The 13,730-nt window shown below is 39.4% G+C and overlaps 1 protein-coding gene across 9 annotated transcripts in view; it reads right to left on the reverse strand.

The window, feature by feature from the left end:
* The window catches only part of ENOX1 (ecto-NOX disulfide-thiol exchanger 1), a 378,888-nt gene that overhangs the window by 37,694 nt on the left and 327,464 nt on the right, over positions 1-13,730 (reverse strand). For all 9 annotated transcript variants that reach the window (XM_064440830.1, XM_064440825.1, XM_064440829.1 and 6 more), the window contains one exon: positions 6,069-6,253. In XM_064440830.1, coding sequence (XP_064296900.1) covers positions 6,069-6,253 — 185 coding nt within the window. The remainder of the gene's footprint in view (positions 1-6,068; positions 6,254-13,730) is intronic.

Below are 13,730 nucleotides of genomic sequence, written 5' to 3' on the forward strand. Positions count from 1 at the left end.
GAGTAGTAATAAAAAACATTTCCGACTTAATTATTCTGGTCTATTTATTCAGCAGGTAAAATCCAAATACAAGGGGTAATGTCTTTTTCTCTCTTTTATTTACTCTTCTCTTTAATACTGCATTTGGAGAAGAATCAGTTTATAGTTGTGCATAAGTACATTGGGTGGGTTATATGCTGAACAGATGTTTGGTGAGCACAAGGTAGGTGGGTAAAAAAAGACTACAAATCTCCTCTGCATTTAGGCTATATTAATAAATATAGCCATAACATGCTCCATCTATTCAACAATTATGTTAATTTCAGTGCTAAACTGCTGCTAGAACCTGTATATTTAAAGGTAAATGGTTGTTATAATGGTCATAGCACTCATATGGCAGCAGATTTGGCAATTTTCAGCCAACAGCATATGTGTAGGTGACTTCTGACATTTCAGAAAGTTTGTATGTGAGAGAAAGGAATGGCTGTGACAGTTAACAGCATCTGTGAGGGATCTGAGAGCTGCAGACCTAAATGCCAGCTGAGGCTTATTGGAATTTAATAGGTAGTAGATTGGTTAGAAGAATGATGTGGAAAAAAAGTCTCACAATGCCTCATCCTACTAGATGGTGAAACCTCCTGGACAGAAACGTGCTTTTCCTCCCTGCTCCCACTAAAACAGAGTGGGAGATGGGAATGGTCAGTTCTTCAATTACTTGTATGAGAAAAAAACTACTTTTCATATAGTATAGGAAAGACCTGAGCAAAGCCATCTTTGCTTGTAGAAAAAAAACCAAACTGCTCAGTAAGGACATCTGAAAATGGGCTAGCTCTCCTCCAGTGGCAGGGAATAGTAGAAATCCAATTCATTTCAAAGGCAGCACAGTGAGGCCAACACTAGATACCTCTGGCTTTTCTATTCAGAATGGTTACTATACATTAGATGTATATGATCTTGCTTAAAAAGTTGAGAGGTGACCCTTGTGCCATCTCAGTCAGAAAAAAAAAAGGTCCTGATCTGGCTCACAGTGACTGTACTGTGGAAGCTGTGTGCACCCTCCAGTCCTCGTCACCAAATATGTACCCTGGCCATCCTCCTTCAAGGGAGCGGTGAGCGTAAGGAGGGAGCTGCGACACGCTCCAGCGGATCTTCTCACCCTCCCAACCACAACAGTGAGGCATATCACAGAGTGAACTGTCCTTTCCTGCTGAACACCGAAAACCTGAAATGATTGCTAGTCATCTGGCATTTATCAGAGCCCTTTGAAAAAAGGTGTATAAGTCTGAGATGCATATGCTATTTATTTTACATGCTAAATGATTAGTAAACTGCAAAAAGCTAGTCCTCAGTAGGTAGGAAATGTCAGGAGCAAAGTGGCCTTTGCAGTAAGACCTTGAGCTGCATATTGAACAGCAAGGACAGGAAGGTATTGAATAGGTAATGATTAAGCGTGCGCTCTCTGTCTGCGACACTGAACAGGGAAGGGTCTCTGAGGTATACGAAGCAAAATACACAGGCAGGAGTTCTGGAAATTCCTGGCTTCTGAGTGCTCAGGTTTGCCACCTGCATTGCTATTCGAGTGAAATTGATATTGTTTGGGGGCAAAAAAAAAGACAAGACAAAAGACTTTCATCATGCTACATCAGAGTGACACCCATGTGGGTCATCAACAGGGCCAGACTATGTTCAGTCTCCTGCTGAGACATCCTGAGCTAACAGAGTTGGTGGCACCCGCAGCAGTGTATCAGCCTTTATGCGAGCCCTTCGCCTACCACCCACGACTGTTCTATTGTTTTTGCTTTCCACCTCGAGGAGTAATTTTTGGAGAGGCACCCCCGTGCATCTCCTGCTCATGCAATAACCCCACGGCTAGGCTTTAATGCATCACTGCCAACAAAGGGGAGTTTGTGCTGTCACTGTGTGTTAGGAGGATGAACCCGAGCTCAGCTAATGAATCAGTCCCTTTAGGGGACTGGGTCAGTGAGGTGCCTCTTAAATTTCCAAGATACACCCCAGCATGTGAAATAGCAGAACTGTAGGCACTTGTGTATGTTTCCTGGAGAAAACATAGGTGGAATAATGATTTAAATGGACATTTGTGGAAGACGCCCTTGCCTGCAGGAGCTTAAATTCAGCCCATCATGCTCAGGGAGTTGTGAGAGGAAAGAACATCATCATACATTTACATGATGTAATGAAGCACCGTACAGAATTACCAGTCCACTGGCAAATGAACCAGTTCAGGAATCAGTACAGCTATGCAAGCATGGCCCTATACCTTGACCAATTAAGTCTGATGAAAAGGTGGAACTAAATCGTTCAATTAGAGAGCTACGTTAACGGAGGAGTGCTCTGTTGACTTAGGACTAAATTGAGGAGTGAAACATTGCACCGATGGCTGTGCTATGGAGGTGGTTCATGAACAACCCTGGATGACCAGTAAAATCTAAAATTTACTTGGATACGTGCTAATGAGTGCCATCTCCTATGTGACAAACTGCCATTTTCAAAGGCTTGTAACATTCTCAGTTTCAGCAGATTTTATAAAGGATATGGAAACCACATCATTAATTCAATAGCGACTCACTGTCAAATTCTGAGTCCTTGTTTCAAAGCATGAAGGTGGCAAGTGCATTTCCTCAAGAATTTTCTTTGGGGGACAACAAACAAGAAAAGCATAGTTTTCAAGCTTTGATCTTGGAAAGGCTGAAACATTTTGAAAATAATTTTTTCAAATGAATTTTGCTTGCTACTCCACATGGAATATACTAACCCAAATGGTTAAAATTTGGAGAAACTATATACCCACTGAAAACTGAGTCTAATAATGGCAGGCATTAAGCAACACTACTAGGTGATATTTTCTGCATTACCTATAGTCATGTATCAGGTAAAACATTTCAGACAGAGAGACAAGATTTAAAAAATTCTTACAGCTGTGCTGTGAAGTGTTGTAAAAATAGTTACAACCAAAACATTCCTTCCTTGTGATCGCAGACTTTGTTAGAGAATAGCAAACACTGCTGGAAAAACAGAGCCATTCGAAAAGTGATCTGCTTGGTATGTGTGTTCTCATATAGAAATGAACTGAAGGCAGTACCACCTATGCAGCAGTGACAAGTTAATCCAATTTCCATCTCAAAATCAGGTAAAGTGTATCTCATTTGTTACCATGGATACAAGACATTATTTCCATTTGTTTGAGATCTCACAGTGGGTATGAAATTAAACTGTGACACAGTTTTATGGAGGAAGTTGACTAAAAATCCCATAAGTTCAATGTCATTAGTCCAAAGGATTTTCTTTTTTAGACACGATAAATAAGCAGGTTGCTACTAGTGCCCATAAGGTATACTTCATAAGCAAACATCTGTGTGATTTTGTTGATGCTACTTTGGATCAGTAGGAGTGATGAAAGAGAAAATAAACATTCATTTCATCAGTTCTATAAATGTGGGAAAGAATCCTGAAAAATGTCCAGATGGTAGAATGACATTAAAAATACATTGATATTGTGTTATTTGCTATTGTTTGGCACCAAGTATGTTTACAAAAAATTTCTTGATTCTGAAAATGCATCCACTTTTTCCTCAGATAAATTTGCTTTTCAGGCTGCAGCTCTAACAATTTGTTCTGTAGTTTTCAAAGCTAGGAGAAGAAGAGGTGTATGAAAAAGTGGGGGAGAATGAAGAGGAAAGAAGGAGGAAGAATACATTTTTTTAACGCTGACATATATGCAGGGTTCAGGAATTCAATGGCATTCAGTTTACCTTGTCTGAAATTAATTTTAATATATATAAAAGGATAAAAGGGAATACAGGTCTTCTTGTTAAATTATTACTACTCAAGCCCTGGCTATATGTTTAATATTTCATAGGGAAACTGATTTCCATAGATGCTGAGCACCTGCTATACTGCTGGATTTCAGCTAAGGTTGTCATCTTTCAACATTTACAAAACCAAGCTGAGCCAAAACAGAGTCTACCTAAATCAAAGGTTTATTTCTAAATATTTGTGCATGAACTGCATGAAAAGCACAAAGGTTATGAGATGTCATGACTACAGCTAATCACTGAAATCCAAAGCCATCATCCAGCTACTTAATTGACTGTTAATTTCCCACCAAATATTCTGAACTCCACCTCCCGTGCTACTGTGTTGCTGCCCTCCTCAGCATATTGTCAGACTGGATTATCTGCAATGTCTTCTCCAACTCCTTGGGCCATCTCTAATTATATCCCATTGGGAGTTAGTAGGTCTGACCCCGAGATGGCAAACTAGAAAAATTCAGAACCTCACAGACAAATTCTTATAAGCGTAGAAACTCTCAGAGTAATAGGGACTACAGTCTCCATTGCCAGCTGAACAGAGAGGTAATAAGTCACTCTCTGTTATTGACTTGCATTATTAACATTTGCTTGAAGTTCCAACAGATATCTATTTATATTCTACAGACTTGATTATCCTTCATCCAGACCTCAGGTAGGAAATTATAATGGTGCAAAATGAGCGTTAGGGCTCTAGCATTTTGATTTAGTAGTATTTTGTGCCCACTTTTCACTAATTTTAATGGAGAATGAGCACCAGGCTGAAATTGAGCACAATATTTATATATGCAGTTAAATTTAATGAAGCCAGTGATATTTAAGTATCCGTTTATGTAAGGATAAGATTCTGAATAGACGTCAAGCATATCTAAAGTATACTGAAACCTCAAGGTTTTTTGATTAATGACTTTATTCCTAAATTCAGGAAAGATTTTATTCCTGAATTATCAATGACTTATTTTCTATTTTTCAAATACTTTATTCAGAATTATTCCACTATACTATAAATCACCCTAATTTTCTGGAACCTTGAAGGCTTAAAGGGGTTTATGCTCATATAAACACACACGTAGGCTTTTATTGTGCACTGTTATTTGGTGTTAGGCGGGATTTACAGACTAGTTGGATTCGAGGGGTACCATGATAGCGATGCAATTCCTAACCCAACCAGGCAGTTCATATATAAATGAATGTCTCCTGGTTTTTGTCATCAAAAAACAGCTTAGTACAATCTGGAAGTGGGTACAACTTGTCCCCTTCTGGAACTTAATAACCAGGAGTGATGGAGCCCATGCGTTGCTTCAGGGCACAGACGAAGGAGGCAAAATTAACCTCTGCAGTGACATCTTGAGAAGCTCCATTCCAGATGGGAGCCCAATTCAGTCTTGTGGTGAGCCACTGCCCTTGCGCTCTGTCATGTAGCAGCTGAATACAAGTGCCTGGGCAGGAAAGAGTTTATACACATGCATGTTGAATGAGGGGTGCTTATGTGTTAGTGGATGTGTCAGACGAATCAGTGGGAGCAGCCTGGATGTGCTTGCCAAGACTTGCCCAGCACAACATCAGGAGCACGCTGACAAATAAGAGAGAATGGATAAGATCAGCTGAACCCACCCTGCAGGGACACATTGCCGTTTCTGTCTGACTGATGTCAAAGAAAAAGCTTTGTTGCTGCAATAAACCACTTAAAAATTGCCTGAACGAAAAGGTTACATCCATGGGTCAGCATAAATGACAAAAGCTCAGGAGATAGCACTGATGTTGCTATCCACTTGCAAGTTAGCAGGAGGGTAGTAGTCTGGACAAGCTGGAGGTGTCTCAGTTATCCTTGAACAAGAGTCAGCAGAAAAAAGATGCAAAGTGAAGATTCATCTAAAGAGGCAGATGAATGCAAACGAAGGCACCACAAAGCACTGGCTATGCTACACTGGTCAAATTTTCTTGAACTTTTGTGCAGAATTAGGGCCAATTGGATTAAGTGAGGTGAGCAATAGGGGATGTACTGGTGTAATTTGTTCCTAAATAAACATGCATAAGGAGTTTTCTTGAATGATTGATGGGTTTACAGTTTATGACTTCCTAAAATAACTATGCCTAAATATGTCCCCAATTCCTCCACCCCTTTCCCCAATCTAAATTCCGTAAGATTTTCACTCTGAAAAATAATCAGGACCTTCATGGCTAAGAGTCTTCAGTACAGCACAGTCCCATGCTACGACTCTCCTAAAAAAGAAGACCCGTGCTTTTCTTCCATGGCAATACCTGCTGCATGCCTTGCATTGTCTGCTGCAGAAACTGCAGCTGCTGGTCCTTTGTAAGGCTTTCTTCCGTCCGAAAGAGCTGTCCTTTCTCCTGTTTCAGGAGTTCCACTTCATTCCTATAAGCGTCCAGCTGCCATCGAAGACTATCGTTCTCTTCCTTTAGTGCATATGCTTGGGCGGCTAGAGCTAAGAGAAAATGAAAATGTGAAGAAATCAGTAAAATGGATTGTTTTCTTACAAATAATGCCCAGGACATTGTGAGGGGAGATGATGATACAGCTGGAAGCCAGTGAGACATTTCGGAGCTGAGACAAGACCCAGCAGAGCTGAAAATTATTAGGTTCTGGCAAACGCTGTTGCTGGGAAGTTATTTCCTGGGATGGAAGGAACCATAAAGTGACCCTGGATAATTCAAATGCTACTTGCAGTCTGGCTGCTAAATTTAGATTATATTTTAGGAAGAAACTGGCATGCAGTCCAAGGGCAAAGCACCCACCAACTTTACAACATTTTCCCAGTGATGTTACAGGAACTGATACAACCGTTTAATAATTATACTAGTGTAGCGGCCAGATGTTCCAATCAGATCTGTGCTAAGGAATTTTGACTACTTAGAGTTGCTGGATTTAATCTGATGAGAGAGGAAACACAGAAATTCGTCTCCATTCACGCTATGAACTACTTCATAGCAGTGGTTATGAGAACCATTTAGACAGAAAAGTGATATAATAGAGTAAAATTATATAAAACACAAATGCTAAAAAAAAGTGTTGGCACTACAAGAACATTACTTCTTTAAAGGCATTGAAAGACACTTAAGTCATTTCCTTAGGAAGCTCTATTTGGCCCCTTTTCAATTTAGAATGGCATTTTTATTATCATAACTGATAGCAGGTGTTTGTGAAGAAATCGATTAGTATGCAGGGATGGAAATTACATTTGCCAAATGACTTGCACAGTCTGCAATATAAGCTAAAATTTGTGTAGCAAAAGGCAGGAGGCTATAAAGCATGTGCTAGGAACATTATTTAAATAAATTATCTAAACATAAATACATATAGGGAAGTGTGACATTCATTACTTTAGGGATGTGGTTATCATCCTATAGAAGAACTCACTCCTGGTAGTATTTGTACTTGGCAGTAGCTGTGGTCATTTGGCGTAGCAAACTGCCATACTATACTATTTTCCTTCTTGGAACCTGGTAACACAACAACATTACAGAGCAGCTGTAATTAAAAAACAACAATCTACCATAGCCAATTCTATCAACATTTGGTAATTGAAGCACATAACTGATTTACATTCCTGATTAAATGATTTCAGGCTTGGTATCACAGAATTTTTTCTTGCCCACCTACAATAGCAATATGGTCAAACTCAAAATTATAGGAAATTGTATATTAACTCTGTTTAATATTAGGCCTCTCTTGACTAGACCTTCTGCAGATAAAGAGTCCCCTGTTCCCCATGAAAACATGGTTCAACACGTTTGTGAAATTATATCAATGCTTAGATAGAATTTCACAATATTTCATTACCAATAAAAATGTGCTATCTTTGGTAGAACAAATCTACCTTTTTCTCAGATAATTTTTATTAACTTCAAAATAGTACAAATCTATTATCCAAAATAAAGTACAGCTAGCTACTACTCAAATACAAACATGGATTGGTTATTGCGCTTCATTTGGATATTCTACAGAATCTCTCTGGAAGATTTAGCAACAGTTACAGTATTGTTACATCAAATTAAATTGTTCTGAAAAGCATGTAATCATCCTTCCATGACAAAATTTACCCTCAAGAAATTGCAATGATGAGTCCAATGGGCAAATAAGAGGATGAAATAATTTTTTTTTTTTGTAAGAGACAACTAACTATGCTAAAGGAAAGAAGAAAAAAAGCCAAGCAAATATAAACCTTAGTCTAACAAAAACTCAAGTCAAAATTAAATGGTTTGGGTTGAAAGGGCATTTAGAGATCACCTAGTCCACCCCCCCTACCATGGACAGGGACACCTTTCACTAGATCAGGGTGCTTAAAGCCCCATCCAACCTGACCCTGAACACTTCCAATGATAGGGCATCCAGAACTTCTCTGGGAAACCTGTGCCAGTGCCTCACCACCCTCATTGTAAAAAAATTCTTTATGTCCAATCTACATCTACTCTCTTTCAGTTTACAGTTGTTCCCCCTTGTCCTGTCTCTACAGCCCTTGGTAAAAAGTTCCTCTCTGTCATTTGTACTCCCTTACTCATACCAATTAGACTCTACCTGGGAGAGCTGGTTTTGGCTGGGACAGAGTTATTTTTCTTCATAGTAGCTAATATGGGGCTGTGTTTTGTGTGTGTGCTGAAAACAGTGTTGATAACACAGGGATGTTTTTGTTACTGCTGAGCAGGGCTTACACAGAGTCAAGGCCTTTTCTGCTTCTCACCCCACCCCAGCAGCGAGTGGGCTGGGGGTGCACAAGAAGTTGGGAGGGGACACAGCCAGGACAGCTGACCCCAACTGACCAAAGGGGTATTTCATATCATATGACATCATGCTCAGCTTATAAAGCTAAGCAGATAACGAGGGAAGGGGTGGACATGATGGCATTTTTAATTTCCAAGGAACCATATGCTTGATGGAGCCCTGCTTTCCTGGAGATGGCTGAACACCTGCCTGCCCATGGGAAGCAGTGAATGAATTCCTTGTTTTGCTTTGCTTGCGTGCATGGCTTTTGCTTTACCTATTAAACTGTCTTTATCTCAGCCCATGAGTTTTGTCTTTTACTCTCCCAATTCTCTTCCCTGTCCCACCAAGGGGGAGTGAGCGAGCCGCTGCATGGTGTTTAGTTGACAATGCAGCAAATTAGGGGAAATGGAAAGCGCTACGACATATTGTGACAGTAAGTAACCTGTAGGTGATGAACCTATCAGAGTTTAAAAAATAACTCATCCGAATGGAGCAAGTCACATTCTATATGAGCAGTGAAGGTAACCACCCATTTTTCCTTTAGAAATAGAATACAGCTTTTTCACTGGTAAAAAATTCAGAGTTGCACCGCTGAATGGCATTATTTTATTTTGTTATTTTAAAATTATTTTTAGTATACTTACTAAAACCTATATGACAATAATTACATGACAGTACTACCAAGAAATCCCATCCAAGGATGGGTGCCCCGTTATTCTAGATTGCAGACACCGGCATAAAAGGCTGTATTTGAAGGAGGTTGCAATCTATGTTAAGACAAAATTGAAATCTCCCCAACAACCTAAAGTGAGAGAATAAGAATATAGCAGAGATATGTTTGTGATATTGGGCAGGATTCCCAGAGGTGTACAATTTCTTATCATCATTATTATACACTCTGGTGATCTTCCAAGCTATTCACAGTAAGCAATTTAAGATGGAGTCCAAGGTAGAAATATGTCCTTAAATAAGGAGAATGCAACAAATATAGCAACAGCATAACAGAATACTAAGCTGTCACAAGCTTTTAAATTTTAGAAAAGAGTCCACAAACGATATGGCATTAAATACATGTAGTTCTTTTGCTATTTAATCTAAAGCTACAGATAGTCGGTTCCCAACATGTGTGCACAGAGTGGTTAGCAGAAAAGGAGAACAAGTCAAAGAAAGACATCTGGTGAACCCCAAGGGCTCCAGCTCATTCAGCCCTGGGTAACTGCTTTAAATAAAATCAGAAGTATTCTGTATGTTGACTTAAAATAAGTATAACTTTAAAATATTTGTATCTTAGTGAAATGGACTCTGGATTCAGACCAATGTCTCTTCTGATTCTAAACAAAATATCTATTATGTATAAAACAAATTATAATTGAATTTATTATATTGCATTTATAATTATATATATTATATTAAAAAGGCACTTGAATACTAAATTAAAATTAGAGGAGAATTTTGGGGGAAGGGAATCTGAATTTCAAAACATAAATATCTTTCAAAATTTTGCAGTGACTTAGTTGACAAAGCTAATGAATATAGCTTTTGTTGAAAAAAGTTTACTCAGCTCATCTGAATGCAACTTCTCACGCCATTTTAAGTTTGCTAGTTCAGATACAGAATCCCTCTCTGAGGCATGATGAAAAGCATCTTAGGATAAAAAGACAATGAATTTAGAGACGAACTATATACATGGAAGCCGGATCAAAAGAAAACTCCGACATGAGTCTCAAGTAGCTGCCCATGCTGCAAGCGGAAGAAAATATTCCTAACTAAACAAACACAGCTGGAAACCAGCTCAATACATGCTTTACAGCATTTTCACCTAGGGATGCAAAATGATACCTGCCAGTGTCAGAGAAATGGCTGGAGGAAGATTAGACATATGTAAGTGGGGGAACCCTTCACATTGATATTTTGAGGACATCTAAGAGGTTAGTGTGATTTACTTGTGCGGAGGCAGAAGTGACATATACGCTTTGGCAACAGCCTTAGTGGCAAGTTAGACTCCATGTAGTGCACCCAGGCTAGACCGAAAGCAAAAAGACACCCTTTTTAAAACAAAAAGTGAGTGGTTGATCAGAAATCCACTAAAATCTAAGGATATACTCATTGACTGATGCCTCAGAACAAACAAACAATTTATTTTTCTAGGGCATCTATCTCAGATAGTTACGAGTGTGCCTTCTTTATGAGTAGTACTGATATGTACCTTTTACTTTTAGCTGTGATTACATTTAACCTAATGCATAATAATGCCCACTGGAGCTAACATAGAGTAAGTGTTCACAGGTGATACAGGGTAATTGTAGTATTTTATGACTCACATCATGTCAGAGCGGTCAGGAAATAAAGTGAGCACCCCACATCTCTGAATGTATCTATTTATTGAGGAAATTAGGGAGAACTCAAAATTTTCTACCAGTGCTATTAGCGCACACCTGTGCATTTCTTATTAGATGATGCCCTAATAACATTACAGTTAACATTAATGGCAGACTACTAATTCACATACTGGGGACACTCTGAGTTGAAATGCATAGGCAGTAGCTTATCTCAAGAGTCTGAGGCAATCTGGAGGTAGTAACTGAAAAACAAACGAGGAAACACTAACAACAATAACAGAAAACTCTCCTGTACATTCAAGAGCACAGAATTCCCTTAGGTCCTCCTAGCAGAACATTGCCTATAGATTTTTTTTTCCTATAGATTCTTCTATCTTGTATAGAAAAGGTCATAAAACTGAAGACTTCTGTGCTTATTCATCTGCCTTCAGACTTTTGGTCTAACATCTTCAGCAGAATTTGTCAGGGTTTGGAACTTCAGCTAATGTATCGACGTGAATGAAAACAGATGAAGAGCATATTCTCAAACCTTCCTGCCATCCGAGTTCTACTAATGTCATTATCCTAATTTCCTGACATGAAAATAAGGTTTTAAATGATATAATGCTTCTTTTGATAACAGCAACAAGAAAAGCATCAGAAACTGTCAAAATGATGGCTGTTATTATGGTAATTTTTTGCATCACTCCCATTGCAGAGCATTTACAATGTCAAAAAAAAGCCATCTTGCAAGACACAGCTACTTCTTCAAAGAGTTTTCAGCTTGAGGGACTGACCAAATATGAGAGGAGAGAAATAAGGACACAAAAATCACAACTATAAATACAAAAAATAAAAGTTATCCCTAGCTAGCTGGCTTGTTTTTCAAATAGGTGAACTGTGAAGCAGTACAGCCAGGGGAAAATCAGCAAGTGAAAATGTTTCTGGAGGATCTGGAAGGGTAGCTACATCCTGATGCTGTAGAAAACAGGCTAAGTTATACAACAATGGCATTTGTCATTCATCTGCAAGATGGTCTTAGCAGAAGTATAGTTTGGGTGGTCTCAGGAGATATGCTGTATATATCTTGAGAAAGGGGTCAAGTGAGGGCCAAAGAAAAGGAACTCTTGGAATTCAAACATGAGGTCACAAGGGCTGGGTATGATTTTGACAGAATAAAGGCAGAGGTCAGATCCCAGGAAGAGCGAGGTGGAACAAAAGAAGATTTTGGACCTGTGTTCAGCGTGTGAAGGAAGAGAAAAGGAAGTGTGGCAGGACTGCTGGTGGTGGCCCAAGAAAGCACGTGGCATTTTTAACAGTTACTGGGAGAAAGATTTCAAAAGTGAGTAATGGGCTCAGTTTCACGTTGAATGCAAAACCGGAAGAGGATACACTGGTGTGTGCATGCTGACATGTGTCAGGAAAGGGAGAAGCTGAGACCAGGGCTGCCTTGAAGGAAAAACTTCATAGACTACATGGGACCACTGGAGCCTCATTAATTTTTACCTTATAAGGCTCTACTTAGTGCTTCAGCCCACAGGAATTTAAACTTTGTGCTACCATCTGAGGATCCTGTTGTGGTCGCCTAGTGGCAGGGGGTGTGTGAGGGTGATGCCAGTGAGTGACCCATGCCTTGAGGTGGGAAGGAAGGTCGGGTTTGCAGGAGGCTTGCGAGGTGGTGGGAAGGAAGGCATGGCCGTCATTGCAGACAGAAAGCTGGATGGCCTCTGAGGTGGGGACACACACTGAGCAACTAGAGAAGTGTTAACCTATGTATTCACCACAAAATGTCAAAGCTGACCCTCTCTCTGTATTCTGCACTAGTTGTCAGCTCTCAGCAGAATGAGTTGAGGCCGTTATTATCCATAACTACCCAGGCATAGATCCATTTGTCTCACACCTGACTTTTGTAAACCCTACCATAAAAACTGAGCTCTGAGAATAAGTTTTAGTTACGTGTGCTCTGTGCACAGTTCAAAGGCATTTGGGAACACGCCTCTTTGATGGTATCTCCAAGAAGCTTCCTGGAAGAGTAAGACTAAGCTACACCTTGATCACTTTGAGGCATCTTCTCAGCCCATCTTACAACAATGCTCCTGAGTCCTCCAATATCTAAAGCCGTCTTGATCCATTGCCTTGAGTTCCTCGAGGAGACTTCTTTTCTTCATGGACAGTTACTAAATACCTGATCACTAGCATAAATACTGCTTGGATGTCAATGTCAGGTGCATAGAAATACGTCTGCTATTAGCAGTTAAAAGCAGCATTATTCCTATACTGCATTCTTTAATAAATGCCTCTTCTATTGCTCTCCCATGTTTCCACAAAAAGCAGACTATGTCACTTGGCTTTTTTAAGAAAAATCCTTTGGTTAATGCTTGAAAACAGCTAGCTAACTATCCTGAATAAACTCTGAAAACAGAATTACAATGGTATAAAAATAAATAATTTGGGGCAATTACATGCTAACCCAGCCATGAACAGTTTTGTCTTCCCCCTTCAGACATAATGTAACCAAACAGCGAAGCAATTTCCACATTTTTTTCTAATGTTAGGCACGCTTTATTTGAGTGTCTCAATACCTGAAAATTTAAACTCTAAGAGCACTAATTATCCTATATGAGGAGGGGTTATTGTCATTAATGTTAGTGGGACTTAGGGTACGCACACTGGGACGGAGAGTTACTGTTTTACAAAACCTGCTTTATTCAGGTGCACTTGCTTCAAAGTCCTTTCCTCACCATGCAGCCTATGTTCAATGCAGAGAACCTCATTATACAAGTTACATTCATGATGATACCAGATGTTCAAATTGAATACTCATGAGAATTATTTTCAGGCTTCCTATTCACATAAAACTTGCTGGCAAACAATTAGTAAATG

This window comes from Phalacrocorax carbo, chromosome 1 (genome assembly GCF_963921805.1).
Source record: "Phalacrocorax carbo chromosome 1, bPhaCar2.1, whole genome shotgun sequence".
Lineage (NCBI taxonomy): Eukaryota > Metazoa > Chordata > Aves > Suliformes > Phalacrocoracidae > Phalacrocorax > Phalacrocorax carbo.